At 39.0% G+C, this 20,833-nt stretch overlaps 1 protein-coding gene across 1 annotated transcript in view; it reads right to left on the bottom strand.

Annotated features, from left to right (window-relative positions):
• Positions 1-20,833, bottom strand: part of SPAG17 (sperm associated antigen 17) — a 106,920-nt gene that overhangs the window by 69,320 nt on the left and 16,767 nt on the right. The window contains exons 4-9 of the mRNA XM_082076152.1: positions 17,994-18,125; positions 14,231-14,423; positions 10,985-11,179; positions 4,111-4,292; positions 891-1,046; positions 105-186 (exon numbers count right to left, since the gene is read on the bottom strand). Of these exons, the coding sequence (XP_081932278.1) occupies positions 105-186; positions 891-1,046; positions 4,111-4,292; positions 10,985-11,179; positions 14,231-14,423; positions 17,994-18,125 (940 nt within the window). The remainder of the gene's footprint in view (positions 1-104; positions 187-890; positions 1,047-4,110; positions 4,293-10,984; positions 11,180-14,230; positions 14,424-17,993; positions 18,126-20,833) is intronic.

The following is a 20,833-nucleotide window of genomic DNA, read 5'->3' as shown; positions in this document are numbered from 1 at the left end:
TCAGCTTACTGTGCAAATAATTTCAAGGATTTGTGTTGTCAAGTGAATGAATGGTACGACAGAGCGGACAGCTACAGATGAGTGCTTTAATCCTTTTGACATACCCTGTGACAAAATTACTGTTGGCAGAAAATCATCTGCTTGCCCTTTTTTCATTGGAAGTGTAATTTGTGATGCTGATTGTACCTAAAGGAACAAAAATAAAGCTAAAAACTCAGAAACAGGAGAAAAAATTAGGATTGCACAAATAGGTAGGAGACATTAATTTAATTTAGCTTTGGTTACTTACCCTAGACTAGATGCTAAACTTTTAAATGGCTGGTATTAAGGTAGGGAAATCACACCTAACTTTGAATGAAACAAGATGGTAAGAATGTAGTTTTATGAATGCTTTAAATGACCATTCAGTAGTACTGCTACAGATGGAGTAAGCCCATTTTTTCCCTGCTACTAGTACATGTCTTAATAAGCCACTTTCTTCTGCCCACTTGAGTTTTTGTCTGCCATTAACAAAATAAAGGAACTGATCTTGCATAGAACTAATAATATTTTTTTGATAGTTCACAGATCTGCAACAAGACATTGTAGCTCTGTGCAGGCATGTTGATACTTCAGACACAAAAAGGTGTAATCAGCAGCTATTTAAATAATTTTTAAACCTGTGGTAATTTATGCCTATATGATCCTTCAAATTTTCCTTTTACTGTTTTCCCCAATGTTCAGCTATTTTTCCCATTTTTGAGTTTTTAAACGCTGAAGACAAAAATCCCATTTTTTTCACAGATTACAGATGGAGTGATAGTCCAAGGTGAACTTTTGAGTGCAGATTTAAAGACAGGCAATTCTAGGCTATAACTAGTTACTCTGTATAAGAAGAGAAGGAGCCTTGCCTCAGTTACAGGTGGTTGTGTTGATTCTCTTTCTGATAATGCAGCCACATTAATAAACTTTGTGTTTTCCAAGTAGTTACAATGCTGTCTTCTCCAGTCCAGACAGTCATACATTAAACAAGCAACATTTTCAAACAGCGTGGTGCCAAATGCAAGCTATGACAGAAAAGCAGATACAAAGGATGAAGTTTGCATACAGATGTGTCATGTAACTTAGCCACATGAGCCACTAGCCCTCTAACCAGCAGATCTACAACTGTTAAAAACCTTCCATGGAATTTTTTCTCCACTAATTTAAAATGTTTTCTATTTGAAGAACACAAGGCCTCCTTTTATCTGCCTAAACACTGCCACATCACAGAGTATGGCTAAGTATTGCCTAACTGCTTTAGGTGTTAGAAAGTCTAACTTGTCTTAACAGTAAATGTTCAAGGTCTTCTCTCTTGTAACTGGAATTTAGGTTATATTTTTTGATGGGAAGGTATAGGAGAGGTAACTTAAAATAATTGTTTCATATAATATGTGCATATTTCTACTGGTGATGAACCTGCAACATATTTGCAAGGTCAGCCATTCTCCTGCCCTTGAAGGATAAAAAATAAAAAAACAACCAAGTAATCAATGTCATCTCGTATTATTTTCTTCCTTTCTGTTGCCCTTTTAAAGCAAAGCAAGCCTGAAGAACTCTGAATTCCATAGCTGTGCAAGCAAAGAAATGTCAGCATACTGCCCGAATGTCCAAAGCGAGAGAGCTCTAGCCATACAAGTCTGACAAGGAAAGAGTCAAGGTTCTTGAAGTGATGTACTGTGGTTTTCACTGAAGTTTGGACGGAATAAAAAGAATAATAGCAACTGCTATTTTAAATGTGAAATGTTTTTGTACAATACCAAAATCCTATCTGAGACCTCATGCCACATTCAAGTTTCAGTGGTTTTAATGGACATATTCTTCCCCTGTCCAGCCTAGACATTGTGGAAAAGATGAAATTATTGTAATTTTTAGACAATTTTTATCAATGGCACATTCATGAGTGATTTTTTCACTTTTGTGAAAGTAGGGGAAGTCTATTGTTTTAAGAAGTTTGCCTCTAAGAGGTGGCTATCAACACTGGATGCATCAATTTGAAGTTTCCTAAAATAAAACATGGTGAAAAAGCACAACTCTCATTAAGCACTAAATATATTAACTGACCCTTAAGAAGTATTAGGCATCTGCTTTCTTAAACTCTGGTCCTCTTCATGGCACTTCAAAACAAGCACTCCAAACCACTGATCAGTTATGGAATACTTGTTGCAGGTTTCATAACATTTAAAGACTAGAGGAGATATTTGGGAGAGAATTTCTATTTGTGAAAACAGAATTTTCAGAGTTAATAATCTTGCACCTTTGTTTTCCCAGACATTCCATTCATACATTATTTAAAAGAGATCACTAGAGCTCATGAAAATTTTTCTTAAAATATTGGAGTGTTTTGAATAGGCAATCTTTTAAAAAAATTTTTTTACAAAGTTAGAAGTATCAAAACCTGCCAGTACGCAATGGGACACATGAAAAATTAAGCATAATTACAATTTTGTGATTCAGTTTGCTTGCTCTCTCCTCTTCTCAGGACAAGACAGATGCTTATCTAACCATTAGTGACTCTTAAAAAAGTAAAATATTTTTGAAAGTATTTTCCTTTCTAAAGATCTGAAATCTGAAAGTGAAGACTACTTGCTGTAGGTAATACTCTGTCATTTTTATATTTATGTCTAACGATTTGTCACAAGAGTTTTCCTTCTGTATATCTTAGACTTCAGAGATGCAGCAAGCTAGGACTTGGAGAATATAAAATAGAATATAAAATAAAAGATACTCAATGCAATTCCTCACAAACTCCATCCACACTGAGCAGCCAGTCCCAGGAAACAGCAACTGGTCCCAACAGCTGATCTTGGAGAGAGGAAAAAGGCAGAAAGGCCCAGAGGCCTCTGCAAAATGGCAGGATGGCAAAAGGCTGAGCTAATGAAAGTCCCGAACAGAACTCCCCTGGCTCCAAAAACAAACAAAAAAAACCCCAAAAAACCCAACCACGAAGAAAAGGGAACGCGTGACAGCCCGGAAGATCCTGACTCTCCTTAAATATGAAGCATGATGCTAATGGGATGGAATACTCTTATTGATCAGTCTTGATGTCAGTCAAGCTCTGCCCCACTTCCTCGATGTCTCACACCTGTGGACAGAGCTCACAAAATGTCCTTGGCTCTCACACCAGAGCAATAAAAAACATTGACTCTTTCCCGGGGTGTTACCCTCTTGTTCTCTAAGTCCAAATAATGAGCGTGCTAGCTATGACAAAGAAAGGTTTCTAATTGCATGAAGGAAATTAACTCATCTTCAGTCAAACTAGCACACAAGGGTGCTTCCTAGCTCACCAGATTGTTATTTGCAGGATATAGCATACTATAAATAAGTGTTAGGAGGATGCAGTCTATCCTTCAAGCTTAATAACATAGACCACAAATACAGTAGGTTAAATTATGGCATGTTGCTTTCTTTTGCTTTAGCAGTTTATATATTTACTGCTGCCATTGTGGATTGAAAAATACTGGACCCTTTTACCTCACTATACTTGAGAACCTAGTTTGGAAAAAAATTCTAATGGTTCACTTTCTCTTGCAGTGCCTGGTAATAGTCCTGACTCACCAAGCTATAATAAGTAATAAGCCAGAGCCATGTTTTGGGTTGGACAAAAACAAGTGGTACTGGGTATGCTAAAATGACAACTTATTTCAAAAAGCATTCTTGCATTCATTTTATTTTTTTCTCATGTGACTGTTCTGAGACACATCAAGTAGACCTGCTGTCAAGAGGACAAAAATATAATTTTTGTGTCATTTCATACAGACATCTGACTCTCTCATGAGATCCAAATTGGGTCTATTTAAAGATCCTGAATAAATTTAATACTTCAAACTGTTTTAAAACTCTGCTGCTGTGGCCTACAATATTAAGAAACTCCAAGTCAAGTACTTTTATTCAAAGGACTCCTTGTGAATACATGCTGAATAAACTTTTGGATACATAGGAAATAACTTTTTGCTCAGGTTTACAGATCTACTAACTACTCTGCTTCTGTTTCATAGAAGACTAAGCTACAAATCCTGTCATTTCTAAACTGGTCTTAAATGTTACAAACCCCAAAGCATGCCATGCATTGCGAAAGCAGAATCTACTGACCAGCATTTCACTGTCAGACCAGTCAGGGGGAAAGGCACTCTCCTTAACTAGGTGATGAAGTCTGGCAACATCAAAGAGTCTTGATCCATGCTTTCCACTATTCAGAACTGGCTCCAGATATTTCCAAAATGTTTCCAGGTCTTTGTTGGCTTCATCTTCCTTTCTTTTCTCTGCTTCTGCATCTAAAATGTATAAGTATTAGATAAATCATGGAACAATGTCTCCCTTTTACACAAAGCACAAATCATATACTAGTCTTGGGTAAGTACTGCTAAATATTCCCATCCTCAGAGTCTCAGCAAAAATCTGACACCCAACACTGGGATTAAGAGACTTCAGAAAGATAAATCCTCAGTAAAACATGGTAGTTCTTCCAGAAAAAACAAAACAAAAAAAAACAAAACAAAAAACCAAACCAAAACATATATATAAACATATATATACATATATATATACAATCCCACACCCTTACCTCACTCCACCAAACTAAACAACAGCAGTGAACATTTGAAAACTAGGAAATGTAAAAACCCAGGTTGCACTTTTCCAAAGCTGCCAGCATGCACCTCAGTGAACCTGTTCTTTAAGGTATAGGGTAATCAAGCCTTATTATCACAATTGCATTGGTGTGGAAATTAGGGTAAAAGGAGATTAAGGCACAGTATTACTATGAACAGCAAGCCTAGAAGTCATATGGTTTCCATTTTTACTGCATAGTAACGATCATTTTTCAAAGGTGCTCTAGCTACAGAGGAAAACAAAAGTTCTCTCTGACCATCAAAGGTCATCTAGTCCAACCCCCTGCAATGAGCAGGGACATCTTCAACTAGATCAGGTTGCTCAGAGCCACATCCAGCCTGGCCTGGAATGTCTCCAGGGATGGGGCATCTACCACCTCCCTGGGCAACGTGCCAGTGTCTCAGCACCCTCTTTATAAAACATTTCTTCCTCATGTCTACCCTGAATCTCCCCTCCTTTAGTTTAAAATCATTACCTGTTGTCCTTTCACAACACACCCTTCTAAATAGTATGTTCCTATCCTTCTTATAGGCTCCTTTTAAGTACTAAAAGGCTGCAATAAGGTCTCCCCAACGCCTTCTCTTCTCCAGGCCAAACAACCCCAACTCTCTCAGCCTGTCCTCACAGGAGAGGTGTTCCATCCCTCTGATCATCTTGGTGGCCCTCCTCTGGACCCTCTCCAACAGGTTGATGTCTTTCCTGTGCTGAGGGCTCCAGAGCTGGATGCAAGACTCCAGGTGGGGTCTCACCAGAGCAGAGCAGAAGAGCAGAATTCCTCCCTTGACCTGTTGGCCATGTTCATTTTGATGCAGCCCAAGATATTATTTGCCTTCTGGGCTGCAAGCTGCCAGCTCATGTCCAGTCCTTCATGCACCAGTACCCCGAACTTCTTCTCTGCAAGGCTGCTGTCAATCCCTTCGTCCCCCAGCCTGTATTGATACTAAGGGTTGCCACGACCCAGGTGCAGGACCTTGCACTTGGCCTTGTTGAACCTCATGGGGCCCACTTCTTGAGCTCATCCAGGTCCCGCTAGATGACATCCTGTCCCTCAGGCGTGTCAACTGCACCACTCAGCTTGGTGTCGTCTGTGAACTTGCTGAAGGTGCACTCGATCCCAATGTCTGTGTCATTGATGAAGATATTAAACAGCACCAAGTCCCAGTACGGACCCCTTAGGGACACCACTTGTCACTGGTGTCCATCCAGACATTGTGCCATTGACCACCACTCTCTGGGTGTGACCATCCAGCCAGTTCCTCATCCACCAAACAGTTCGCTCATGGGATCCATATCTCTCCAATTCAGAGAGAAGGATGTTGTGGGGGACCATGTCAAAGGCTTTACAGAAGTCCAGATAGATGACATCCATAGCCTTTCCTTTGTCCACTGATGTAGTTACTCCACCATAGAAAGCCACTAGGTTGGTCAGGCAGGACTTGCCCTTGGTGAAGCCTTGCTGGCTGTCCCATATCACCTCACCCTCCTCCATGTGCCTTAGCATAGCTTTAGGAGGATCTGTTCCATGATTTACCTCGGCACAGATGTGAGGCTGATAGGCCAGTAGTTCCCGGCATCCTCCTTTCTACCCTTTTTAAAAATGGGTGTGATGTTTCCCTTTTTCCAGTCACCAGGGACTTCACCTGACTGCCATGACTTCTCATATATCATGGAGAGTGGCTTGGCAAGTACATCAGCCAGTTCCCTCAGGACTCTGGGATCCATCTCGTCAGGTCCCATGGACTTATGTATGTTCCGGTTCCGTAAGTAGTCACAGATCAGATCCTCACAGTCAGAGGGACTTTGCTCCCCCAGTCCCTGTCTTGCAGTTCATTTTCTACTCGAGAAGCATGGGAAGAGAGCTTGAGGAGTGTGGGAAGAGAGCTTTTCCATTATTTGGAATTTTTTTTATTGGCACACATTTCTTACAAGGTCTTACCTCACTGTCAGTTTGCGTGATAAGATTACTTCAGGTGTTTTTTAGACATATTCTCATTTATAATCTGGAAATGGTATTTGTTTTTTAGTGGCTTAGTGGCATTGCTGACTTATGCTCATTTGTTAAGTCAGGAGGACAGCTTATCTTTCAAACCTGTCATCTAGTCATATGTTTCCTAGCCTTGATTTGTACATTTAATTCTTCTTGTATAAGCATACTATACTGTCCACGTTAAAGAGAATAGTCTTTTTTTCCAGATTATTATTCTCCATTCTGTCAAAAATATTTTGCATTTGAATCACACCCCCTATTCCAATATCCATGACAATACCAAATAATACCAGACCCAGCACAAATTCCCTCGAGTCCACTCCATGCATCCTTCTATTTGATAGTAAACCTACTTACTCTACAGAGGCCAAGATTTTTGAATGGAACTGCACCTAGTATATATTTATTTTCATATAAATGAAATAGCTTTATTAAAACTCAAATATATAACACAGACTACTCCTCTGTGCAGAAAGCCAGTACTTCATTTTGTAAGGAAGTTAAATTTGTCTGACATGATTTGTCTTGAACAGCATACACTAACTGTTACTCATCCCCTCATTTTTGTTCCAGTATTTTTCCAGAAAAAGAAATTAACCAGATTACAGTGCCATGGCTATTTGAGTTCCTTTCTCTCTTCCTCACAGCTCTTTTTCCACTGTCTCACTTTATAAGAATTCTCAAATATAAATGAGAATGGCAGGCAGATCTTTAAACAGAACACAGTTTAAATTAATCTGAATTAGCTGACCAGAAAAGTTCTCTACCTTAGCTCAGTAGCACTCAATTATTTTATCTATTCCTCCACAATTTGAAGCTGAATCTTTCTGCTAGCAGCATTAATGGTGGTTAGTTATAACTATCACCTGTCTGCAAAGGTATTTGTGATTAAAATAGATTAACTCCTCATAACACACATGCCAGCAAGAAGTACCAAAAGCCTCCTTCAAACATTAACCACTGCCAGCCTTCTCAGGATCACCTCCTGACAGTTCTCCCTCTCTGCTGAGCAGCGGACAAACATATTTTTTGGTTGTTCTCCTGCATCCCATTTTGTATCTTGACATTTCTGATCCTGTGCCAATAGGCTCATAATAAACACATATTCTCATTTCTAGTGACCTGACCTATTTCTAATTCTTAAATGCTTCCTTATATCTAAGGCCCCCAGAGAATGCATGGTTTAGCCAAGCTGTTTTCTTACTATGCAACCTACCCATTCTTAGTAAGTAATTCTTAGTAAGTAAAACCTTGCATTACTACCTACAATACTACTTACACAATATACTATCATCTATATTCATATTTTCCCCCTTTAACAAGTTTCCTTACAAATTTTACTTATTAACTGTCTAAGCTGACTAAAAGCTTCTTGTTATTATACATACAAGACAAAGAAAATATAATAAAATTAACTATAAGTTTGGAAATATATGGGGAAACCTGCTGATGCCCCCATACCCTGAGCTGGTGGTGTAAATAAAATGAAAATAAACAAACCCATGCTTTCTGCACTTTCAACTATTTTATAGTAAGACATTACCTTTAAATTTTACAAGTTCTAACAAAACTATAAGAAGATGGAAAATATGTTTTCCTCTCATTCTTCTCCCAGATGTAAGATGGCTCATCAAACAAATTCGGACATGACATGACTTCTTTGAGTCCATCAGTTGGTGCTGTGATTGCCTACATCTTAAAAGCTAAACCTACATAACTCATATTGCTCACCTTGGCACCTTTAGGGACAGATTCCCTAGTGCCCATGCAATCTAACCTGTAAATGAGTAGGCATTGGACTAGATGATCTCCAGAGGTCCCTTCCAACCCCAACCATTCTGTGATTCTGTGATCTCATTTGGTCAACAGAAATGGGAAGGAAGGAATAGCACACTAACATAGTTCATCCTTCACAACACTCATAGGTAAATACTTTATATTCATCAGTGGTCAGAATGGCAGTGAGTCACACCACGCTATCTCATGTCCTTTAACACTCCAACATAACCGACTCTCATAACTCTCTCTCCTACCCAACGCACCCAGGACATCAATCCTCCAATTTACTGGGTTGTTTGTGCCATCTCAGCAGTGTCAGAATTTATCACAAGGGATTTTCCAGTACCACAGAGAACACTGCAGAAAGTCAATATGCATATTTGTAACTGGAACCATAATTATTAGTCAAAAAACACATGTAGGAACAACTATAGCTACCAACTCAGAAAATCCTGTGTTTCAGTTTCTACCATCACCTCTTGGTCTGTCACTGAACACCCCTGAAAAGAGCCCAGCTTCCTCTTCTTTGCATCCTACCTTCAGGCATTTACACCAATTGATAAGACCCCTCTGGGCTTTTTCTTCTCCAGGGTAAACATTCCCACCTGTCTCAGCTTCTCTTCATAGAAGAGATGCTCCAGTTCCTTAAAATCATTGTCGTTGTATGATGCTACTCTCTCCAGTAGCTCCATATCTCTCCTGTACTGGGGAGCCCAGAACTGGACACAGAACTCCAGGTGTGGCCTCACCAGTACTGAGCAGAAAGGAAGGATCAACTCCCTTGCCCTGACACAGTCCAGAATACCATTAGCCTTGTTTGCTACAAAGGCACATTGCTGGCTCATGTTCAACTTGATGCCATCCTGCCTAGGTCTTTTTCTACCAAGCTACTTTCCAGCCAGTCAGCCCCCACCATGAACTCATGCATGGGGTTATTTCTCTCCAGGTGCACCACTTTGCCTCTGCTCTTGTCCAATTTTCTGAGGTTCCTGCCTGCCCATTTCTCCAGCCTGTTGAGATCCCTCTGAACAGTAGCATGACCCTCTGGTGTTTCAACCAGTCCTCCTGGTTTTGTATCATCAGAATACTTGCTGAGGGTATACTCTGACCCACTATCCTGATCATTAATGAAGATGTTGAGCAGGACTCATACCACTGATCACTACCCTCTAGGCCAGGCCATCCAGCCATTTTTCAATCCATCTCAGTGTTTAGTTATCCAGCCCATATTTCAATAGTTTCTTTGTGAGGAGACAGTACCAAAGGTCTTACTGAAGTCAAGGCAGACAATATTAACTGCTCGTCTCATCTACCAAGAAGGTTATCAAGCTGGCTAAGAATGACTTCCCCTTGGTGAATCTATGCTGACTGATCAACTTCTTGTTCCTCATGTGCTTGGAAATTGCTTCCAGAATTAGCTGTTCCATCATCCCAGGGATCGAGGTGAGTCTGAGCAGCCCTGAGCTCCCTGAGTCCTCCTTCCCACCATTTCTGAAGATAGAAGTGGCACTTACTTTACTCCAATCCTCTCTACCAATTGTCACGATGGCTCAAAAATTATTAAGAGTGGGCTTGCAGCAACATCACAGCCAGCTCTCTTGATATGCATGAGTGCATCCCTCCAGGTTGCATGGACTTACATATGTCAAGTTTGCTTGTATTCCCTGACCTGATCCTCTTCCACCAAGGATATGTCTTCCATCCTCCAGCCTCTCCCCATGTCTTCTGGGGCCTGGGATTTCCAAAGGCCATTCATGGTCACAAGTGCTTTTTCTTCTTCCATGTACCTCAATGAAGAGTCTTGCTCTGTGTTCTTGGTAACCTTCTCAGAGGTGTTAGAAGGATACTATTAGGTGCCCTGTAAGCCTTCTCTTCTCCAGATCAAGCAAGCCATACCTTCAGCCACTCCTAATAGGGTGGCTGTCTGCTGGACTCAACCAGGTTTATTAATATCTTTTTTGTACTGTAGAGCCCAGAACTCTTGTTCTCATGAGGGCTAAGTAACAGGGAACAACCACTTCCCTTGATCTACTGGCTTTGTTACTACAGCTCAGTATGGTTACCCTTCATTGATACTCATATCTAGCTTGCTGTTCACTAGGATGCCAGTTCAATACAGGTGTTACAACCTGAGGACAGCTGAGTACAATCGCAGGGTGTTATTCTGTGGCATATTCTTCTCTGGCTGGGGCCACAGTCCCAAAGTAGTCAGCTGTGCACTTCCCTTGAAATTACCAAATGAGACAAGTTTGCTTAGCAACACACTTTCCTGGCTAATGATTCACAGAAGTATGCATTTGATAAAATGTTCTTTGGTGGCTGCTGTGGAAAACTGTGGCAGCAACCACTGCCTGCATAGTCAATCCCTTTCTACTCTCCAGATCAGGCAAGCTTTTGCACTGGCAAACCATTTGGTTTTGTGACCAATCAATGGCAATACCAATTTTTGCACTGACAAACACAGCTGCTGACAGGTACTATGTGCAAACACAAGGCACGGAGAAGGAGAAAAACACAGGAGGAACAGTCTTTGCTTGAATATAAAATAGTCTCCTTTCTACACAGATTTTGTTGATATGACCAGATTACCTTCAGGTGAAAGTAAAGATTCTTTTTCAAGTTTTGTTCCTTCCAAGTATGTCTGCAAGGGCTCATAATTCTCAGAGGAAATTCTAATTACGCTTGAAACGTTAATCCCAAGCTGAAACATCACAAGCAACAGCTGAGGGTTGTAGAAATCCAAAATTATAAAGTAATGATGGGCACCATCATCTGGTTCATCATCTGTCCAAAACACAACAAAACCAGATTAGAGCACAGACATTCAACAGCTAAACAAAATTCATTTTTTTCCTGACGCTATAGGGATACCGCAAATTAAGGTCACAGAAACAGTTCTTTTATACCCTCACTGGGATAACAACATAAGTTTAAAAATATTATGTGCACTAGACTGAAGTCTTCTGTAGCAAACCATCTAGAACTCAGCAGGAAGAATAGAAGTCAGAAGTAATAATTGTTCAGAGAAGCATTAGGAGAAAGACTGGAGAAGCTGATTAAAAGCAGAATGCTAACTGTAGCAGCATTTCTGTAATTCCTTCTCTTCAAGTAGGAGTGTAATGTCAAGGCACACTCACATGCTTTAATGGTAGTTTAAGCTATCCTATTTCATCCTGCATAAACCAGGCCAGGGAGCACATACAGAGTAAATTACAAGAGATTACATTAGCTGTAATAATTCTGAAGGATTAGCTGCAGGTATGAGCTGACTCACTGCTGGCTGTTCCCTGCTCAACAGGTTCACGTTTCCTAGATGGACTCCTTGTCAAAACCCTCATAATTAACCCCGGTAATACCAGTTCAGGCTGGATTGATGGGCTGAGGGCAACTGTATGAGGTTGGTTCAACAAGACCAAGTGCCAGGTCCTGCACTTGGGTCATGACACCCCATGCAATGTTACCGGTTTGGGGAAGAGTGGCTGGAAAGCTGCCAGGCTTCTGCCAGGACCTGGGGCTGTTGATCAACAGTGGCTGAACATGAGCCAGTAGTGTGCCCAGGTGGCCAAGAAGGCCAACAGCATCCTGGCTTGTATCAGAAATAGTGGGGCCAGCAGGACTAGGGAAGTGATCGTCCCCCTGTACTTGGTGCTGGAGAGGTCACACCTTGAAACCTGTGTTCAGTTTTGGGGCCCTTCAATACAAGAAAGACATTGAGGTGCTGGAGCAAGTTTAGAAAAGGAGAACGTAGCTGGTGAAGGGGCCTGAGCACAAGTCTTATGAGGAGTGGCTGAGGGAACTGGGACTGTTCAGCCTGGAGAAAATGAGAGTGAGGGGAGACCTTATCGCTCTCCACAACTACCTGAAAGGAGGTTGTAGTGAGGTGGGTGTCAGTCTCTTTTCCTAAGTAGCAAGTGATAGCATGAGAGGAAATGGCCTCAAATTATACCAGGGGAGGTTTAAATTTGATATTAGGAAAAATTTCTTCATGGGAAGGGTTGCCAGGCATTAGAACAGGATGCCCTGGGAAGTGGTTGAGTCACCATTCCTGGAGGTGTTTAAAAGATGGGTAGAATGAGGTTCTCAAGGACATGGTTTAGAGGTGGATTTGGCAGTCCTAAGTTAATGGTTGGACTTGATGATCTTAATGATCTTTTCCAACCAAATTAGTCTGTCATTCATGAAGCAGCAAGGTCAGATTATCTTTTCCATTGTTAGGTAGTTCCTTACTGTCTTCAGAATGGAAATCAATCCAATGAATACAATTTTTTTTTAATGATTCAGAATCAATTCGTTTATTATTAAGCCCACCTATGCAGATGCACAATGAATGTGGTGAATTGTTCAAAATGGCTTCAGCTCAGTACAAATTAAATACAACACGAGTGACCAAGCGCAAAATACCTCAACAACTTCTCATGTGAGGCAATCTGCAAATATCATCATTTTGTAAATATCCTTGGGACTAATGAGACAAGTCCCAGTCAACAAAATCATAGTTTAACAGCAGTGCTACTTGTTCATCATATAAGGCCACTAAGCATACTAAACAAAGATACTTTTCATGGCTGTTAGTTTTTGGAGGCAATTTGTATTTTCCTTACTTTGTCTTCTCGTTAACTGTGACTAATAAGGCAGCAAAGTATGGATATCTTACACAGGTACATGATGTTTCTGCCCATACCTCAAGGCAGAAGGGAGCAGAAATGTTTGAGCTGGTAAAATTTTTTCTATGTGGCCTAATGGAAGCACATTAATACCCATCCAAAGCCACTCTGTACTGTACATTCAGTACCAATTTTAGTAAGATGACATGAGTTCTCTACATCACTTCAAGTTGGATTCTTAAAGTCATGAATGTTTCTTCAAACACTTCTGCCTTCAGGCCCTGAAAAACCTTAAAATCATCACAAGAATGTTATAGCCAAACCTTATCTTCGAACATGAGGAGCTATCTGCAGATAGCTACTGTTCTATTCTTGCATAATTTTGTCAGCCTCAAGAGACTGAGACTTGCTCTAAACACTGGACCACTTTTCAGATGTTTGAATAGTGTCATTGATCTCAGATGAGATGCAGATGAAGGTCTGATGAAAGAGCGAGGAAAGCCTGCAGCAGTTCAACTAGGTAATAGCTGGTACACATAATGCATCCAAAAAATCAGCAAGTGCTTCTCCAGTGGGAGTGATCCTGTTTATGCTGATGTAGCTCAACTATATTATGGTCCAAATTAAATACAACTGTGATCTAAAGAAGAGAGCTACGCATATTCTCCAATATTTTTTGTAATGTAAGAATAAAGATTTTCTCAGCAATAGTTAGCATATTATTCTTTACCTCACATAGCTTGTTTCTGGAGTAGATTTCTTCAGGTCTCAGTTCTATCCACATGTTTTTACAGCAAGTGAAATCATATTCCCTTTGTACAGAAACTGGCTTTATCCCCAGACAAGGGTAGACAGGTCTGTTATAGTTTATGATACAAGGAGAAAGCCACCTTTGGATTCTGACACAAATGTACTTAGTTATTCCAACATTTTTCTGAAAGAAAGGCTTTCTGTAGGATTTGTTTAGCCACTTCCTTTTAATCTCACACATGCTAAAACATTTTGATGTCAACATGCTACATATACCTCATCTGTATTTTATTTCTTGGGCTGCACAATCTATCCTAATACTGAGCAGAACACAGTGCCCTCTTCAAATGCAAAGTGGTAAGGCTTCAATACTGCCAAATAGATCTTGACTTTTCAAAATAAAAGAAGACAAAGTACTCAGAAGATAAGTTGCAAGATTTCTAGCAAGTGTATCAGTAGTATATCTGCATTTTTTACATACCAATATATTTGGCTTCCTCTTTCACTTCTCCCCGTCGCTTCAGTTGGGTGTCCTTTTTAACAGTGACTGGCATCAGAGAGCCCATTTCTGTCTTTTTTCCTTTCTTTTCTTTCTCAGATATCTTGGCACTAGAACCCTTCTTGCCAAGTTTCTCTTTTCCTCCATCTTTTCCCTTTTGTCGCTCTTCTTCTGCCTGATGAGACGAATAAACTAAGTTCTCATTGTAGCCTTTGTACAGAGCAAAGGGCAGACTGCTGTAAAATTTTAGTAGTTCAATTTTTTTATGTGAGTAGTTTTCCCTCTCAGCCACTATAATGTTGATGTGGTAAAGCTGTCTTGAATACTCTGCTTTATCCTTCTGAAACACACCATTCAGTTTATTATATTCCTACTAAATCACAGTGTTAAGACTTCTCATTGAAAAAGAACTGTGAGAGGTAAGCAGACATTTTACCTACAAAACTAATGAAATGCATACTGGTAGAAAGACAAGTAAAGAATCATTGTGCTACTATCGCATTGATGCTACTATCGCACTTGCATCAGCCAGAAGCCTTCCCTGGACTGAAGAGAAATAAGACAAAACCTCAATTTTTCTTAAGTCTTTATTATCTCTGTTATCACTCTTGAGTATGGTGTAAAATGGTACCAGCACCATTTTTCTTTGATGTAAATACCTGTCTAGTATAAAATAGAACCAAGAGTCCTGTGCTCATTTCACACAGGATATTACTCAGCCATTCTCTTTATTTTCAAACAAAACCACCTACATTGAGTTCTGCTCAGTAATTTAAGAGTAAAGAATGAAAAAAGATTTTGTAAGTATCCCAAAGCCTCACACTATAAATCCAGAAAGCTCAGCGCCAGTCTAAAATTAAAATAATACATAAGATATTAAGGTAAAGTGAAGTGCTGTAAGAGCAAGAAAGCCTTCACCTTATTTCTACCCAGCAGCAGTGCTATGCACTAACTATGCAAGAATGACACTTAAGGATTGTAAAGTTAAATTAAAGACAATAAACCATTATTAACTTACTGTTACCATCCTGCTGGTGTCACTTAGAAAGCTACTAATGCAATGAGAAGAGCTCTCCATGCAAATGAGATAGGGTAGTTGAGTCCACACAGTTGCTTTCCCTAGATCCAACTGGAAAAGCAGACTGTCCAGCTGCAGAAGCTGTGTATAGTTCAAGTTCAAACTAAAGCAGAAAATCTTTCCCTGCTTTTTGCTTTCTGTAAAATTTAGAAATGCCTTCAAGAGATTCTTCAACCTATCTGTGCAGTGAAATTGGAGATGTGGATCCTTTTATTATTTTTTTTCAAGTTTATGCCACTTCAGACATTTCAAACCAAATATTTTGATACTACTACTTTGAATTCTAAGCTGATGAACACACCAAAACAGACGATACAATCATCAGGCTACAAAGTTCACAATCAGCTTTATCTATTGCATCTGCATCATTTTATTTAATTAAGTCTCAAATAATCAGAGACATTTGAGAACTTGCCAAGATTCCAACAAAGAACACTAGATGACCTTAATAGCTCAGGAAGTAAAAGTCTCTCCTTTCTAGGACTCTTTTTCCTCTCAACGTCGTATTTCTCCTTCCCTACAAGGTGCAGCTTTTTGTGGAGTTTCTAATCTTCCATTAGCTTTACATTCTGCAATTTTGTTATTTTAAACTTCATATTACAGCACCTTACCACCTGAAACAGTTTTCTAACTAAGAGACACTCTCTTCTGCATATTAATTTAAATGCATACACCTGACAACTTATAACAAGTTTCTGCTTCTGATGAAATACAGAAATTTCATAATGGTTTATTTTTGCTTATTCACTTGATGCTCTTCTCCTGCCAGTCCTTCATATTAACTAAACTAAAACACAACAGACAGTTATGTTGGCTTTCTGAGAATTGATCTGCTAGTAAAGTCCTGGTTTCAACTCCCGAGTTGTTGGCAATGCAACTTGTACTGTACAAGCTAGTTAGAAAGGATTAAAAACTTTATGGCAGACAACTTAGAGTTAGAATTCTAAATTAAAACCCAGTTTCTGCACTGCAGAGCATACTCATAGCTGAGAGTGCTCCACAATTCCTGACTCTGTCCTACAACTGCTGCTCTCATGTCTGTCATACTTTGATATAGATATAATCGAGAGGAGGTGACAACTTTGTCCAGATTGCTTGGCTAAAACAGAAAAGAAATTCTAAGTTCCAGAGATTCTTCAGCCTTCAATATCGACTATAATCAGATTCTCCAGGGAAATAAAATTACAGTCACAAGAAGAATCTCACTAAATCAAAGCTAAAGGCTCCAGTTTAACATTGAAGTGTGTAATCTATAAGCTTTTTTTTTTTTACAGTTTATTTATCAGAACTGACTGATACCTAAGAGAAAAGCCATTTTTTTTCTCCATTCAGTATTAAAAAAAAATGTTTTATAGCTTCAGCCTCTCAATTTCTCATGAGATTAAAAACCCTTTTTTTTTTTTCTCAGATTCTTCATATATTACTGTGGCTTACATTATCATTTGCTAATCAGTTTTGCAATTGACTTCTCTGGGAACAGGACACAACTTTATCACCTAGCATTTAATGTTCTTGTACTTCTGTGCTATACTTCAGCCACCAATTATTCCCACAAATAGAATTATGGATAAGGAAATTTACAGACTTTTCAACTACACAAAATCCATGAAATAATTTTCTTCTTGCATCTTTTACATGCATAGACTGCTTAGCTCTCCATGTCATCGCAATTTGCATTATAGTTTTTGATCAATTAACAAGGTAAATTATTGCTGCAATTATGAAACCTTCTGATAGCGGTCTTCAGCTGCACGAATGATCGCTAGTAAAGGACTATAGTAAAGGCCAACTGTTGAGTAAGCTGTTGAAATGTACCACTGACAACTTATTTTGTTTTAATTACAGATGCTAGAAAGCAGTTCTGAGAAGCAGACTTGAAGATGTGAACTATTTGGAGAGAGTTCAGAGCAGAGGAAAAGACAATCAAAACCTAGTAGCCATGACATATATTTGTATTTTTTTAGTTAAATGAGTAACAGGGAAGGTAAGAACTGTGCCCATACACAGTGAGAAGTGAAGCAGTAATGGGTTTAAATGAAAACAGACTTGATAAGGTTAGAAACATTTTCCAAATTGCAGAAATAGTAGAGCAGTAATACTGATTGCTGTAGAAAAGTGAAAGCACAGCAGTAGAATGTTTTAAGAACTGGTTCAACAAACATCTGCCAGGAATAGTTTATGTGTATTTTATCCTGCCCTAAGGCTGGAGGATGGAACAGATAACTTCTCCAAATTTCCTCCAGAGAGGTGATTCATGATAATAACTTCTTCATAGTGCTGCTCTGCATCTATCTTTGATACCTTTCAAGTAATAACCTTTCCTGCCTTTACTTCAGTGAGATATATTCAGCTGAAGCCAGATTCTAGCTCTATTTTTGATTGGTGGTAAGACTCAGCTAAACCACTACTACTTATTAATCTAGCAAAGACTTCTTGCATGTTTCTTTTTATTTTATTTTTTTTTCCCTTTCCCTGTGTCACCTGCATTTGAGTAGGTGCTTCTTCTCCAAAATCTAATTAACTTCAAAAGATAAACTTCTATTCACATTTCTCTCCAATTACAGATCTAGAAAGTTAAGTATGAGAAAGCAGTAGTGCAAACAGCACTAGAATGGAGGTGCTTTCATAAAATTAATTAAGCATCCTCCATGAGGCATACTATGGTACCTTCTTTTCAGCTTCTCTTCTCTGAAGGTCCTTCTGTTTGAGACAAAGCAGTTGAAATTTCAACAGCTTTCCAGTTAGTGTTACAGGAATTTCTTCACCCCTATCCAGAATGGCTTTGGCTACTTCTATCACCTGCAGAGAAAAAAAAAACAACACAAAGTAACTGTTACTTGTGTAGTTTAAATATTGCATTTGGCACATATTTTGCATGCTGAAATGACAAAGTGCTAGCTCACATTATACAATGTGAGGATCAAAATGGCCACACTTTCTGAAAAACAATGTATCAGTAAGATGCATAGCTATTCTTTGGTTTGTAAGACCTCAAATGAAGTTACATTTGCTACAGTGTGAGATAAAACCAGAATGGAGAAAATTTCTATGATATATGTAAGGGTTAACAGACACATAGTTCTTAAAGTGTCATTTTTTTAGGTTTTAAACAAAGAGGCAACATTAAGCAATTACTTTTTATAAAGCAATAAGTTAAAAAACATTTAACAGATAGCAAATCAAGGGGAATAGTTTGGAGTACTGTCTACAAAGTGATTAGTGTCTGAGGCATTAGCCCTGAACAAAAGATAAAAACTTCTTGAAAGGAATTTGACAGGGTCTGTCGTAGTGAAAATACACCCCCTCCCTGTGTAATTCTGATTCTGTTGGTATGCAGCCTAATTGGGGTGAAATAAGGCTATTGAGTTTTCTTAGGGTGATGACAGCAGCGGGAACATACAGCTGCATTGTCCAGATGTGTGGCATTGACAGGCTGTTTTATGACTATGTTTTTTACAGCTTGTTTCCACTAAATTTCATACAACATACTAACATCTGGGCCGTTTTCCTTGGAGCCTCATAACCACTTTATTTACTGCGAAAAAAATAAAATAACATAAAAATACCATAAAAAGTTGTTATATGTTTCTTTTCACTTGTGTTGTCTCTGTAATAAAGTTCACCTATGTAGGAAGCACTGCTGAGGAATAATATAACCATAATATTTTCCTACTTTTGTTTTTAAGCAACCATCAGCTTTATTTATAACCATGGGTTGAATTAGGTGTTACTCAAATGTTCTGACATGTTTCTCTTTTCCCCTCTTGGAGCAATTATAGTTGGGCACATATGGTGTCAATTTTGCTTGCTAACATTCAGACAATGAAGGTGCACACTGCATCTCACTGAACTGTGTCTTGTCTAATGCAAACACCACCATTAGCATTGAGCTTTCAGAGTTTCTTGCCCAGCTCAGAAAATTTTACTTCTCAAGTGAAACCTAGGTAAGCAAACATAGCCACTAAAAATGCTTCTCTGAATAAAACAAAACCAAAATGAAATCCAGACTATTATATGCCAAATTATTGTTTCATACAAATGAGAGCAAAGTACAGAAAAAGATATCTCCTAAAATTCAGATTTTTCTGAATCGCATAACAGGGAGACAAAACAACCAAAATATTTGCATTTATAAACCCTCCCTAAACAATCCTGCCCCTCCAACACTAATAAACCTAATGATCACCTTAACATACACATATGAAAATACATAATGGTTAAGATCAGATCTGCTTTACATCTTTCGTATTGGGAGTAAGACTACCTACTGGTCACTATCTCAACAACTCAACCATAGAAGGCTTCTACACAGACTCCCATTGACTTCAGAGTCATGGCAGAAAAATCAAGGATATGTTAAGAACAGACTTAAAAAATCCCATGGACTGTAGGCACACTAGAAACTACTAGATTTTCCAACAAAAAAGAGTCACCCAGAGCCAGCTACAGAAAATCTGTGCTCTGAAAGAAAGAGACTCTGGCAGAAATATTTTAGTAATCTCCCTTAGACAGAAAAATTCTCATATAGATTTATTTATTTATCTCAGAAGCAGTGTTAACAGCCTATGGAAAGGGATGCTTCCCAGTTGCCTAATCTAGATGAGCTGCACATTTCTTGAAACACAATAGACGGGAAACAGGAATTCTGGAAGGATTCTTGAAAAGTGTATATATAGTAACCCAGCTCAATGGCAGCTGCTGATTTATTGTTCATGGCAGAGGGATGGAACACTTAAGACTCTTTTACAACCCATTCTTCCTGAGAAGTTCAAAGCATTTTACCAGTCAAAAGAAATGCATCACGTTTATAAATATTTTGTAGATTGAGAATGCAGAAATGAAGAGACTTGTCCAAGGTCTACAGTGAGCTGGACAGCTCTGAGTGGGTGGGAAGGACAACTTTTCTTATGTGAGGTGTTAGCAAAGTATAAACCAAACTCTATTTAACGGGAATACATTCCATGACTGTGGAGAGAGGTCAGACAAGTAAGAAAAAGATAAAATGAGCACACTACATTTGACAATACAAAGAAAGCACATAGTTTTTCACACAGCAATGTAAAATCTGCTTTATGCATAAGCAAATAAAAAACAATCCTTCATCACTGCTACTTTAAAGACATAACATAGATCAACCCATGCACAGTAGATAAAAGAAATTAAATTTATTACACATATGCATATGCACTTCATTTGTGGCCCTGTAAATTATGCAGGCACCTGGCATAAACATTTAAGAATCCACAGAGCCTCAATAAAAGAAAAAGCTGAAAACAAAGACTTGGTAGGAGTACAGAAAGAATTTTTTGGGATACTATGAGGTGGATTCATTTCAGATTGGCTGTACTTCATCCCACCAATTATGACCTTTTTCTTATGTGAGAAACTGTGGAAACTTGGATGGACAAACTCAGTTAGGTAGGGCCTCTTTGCCTTTAAAGGAAGAGGAAACAGCATTCCTCACACAGCAGGGGTCACATTTGTGAAGTGCAGAAAGGCCTCAGTGA

The sequence above is a fragment of the Streptopelia decaocto genome (genome assembly GCF_964273445.1).
Source record: "Streptopelia decaocto genome assembly, chromosome: 1".
Lineage (NCBI taxonomy): Eukaryota > Metazoa > Chordata > Aves > Columbiformes > Columbidae > Streptopelia > Streptopelia decaocto.
The sequence above is the reverse complement of the archived record's forward strand: the minus strand, read 5'-3'. Positions and strand labels throughout refer to the sequence as shown.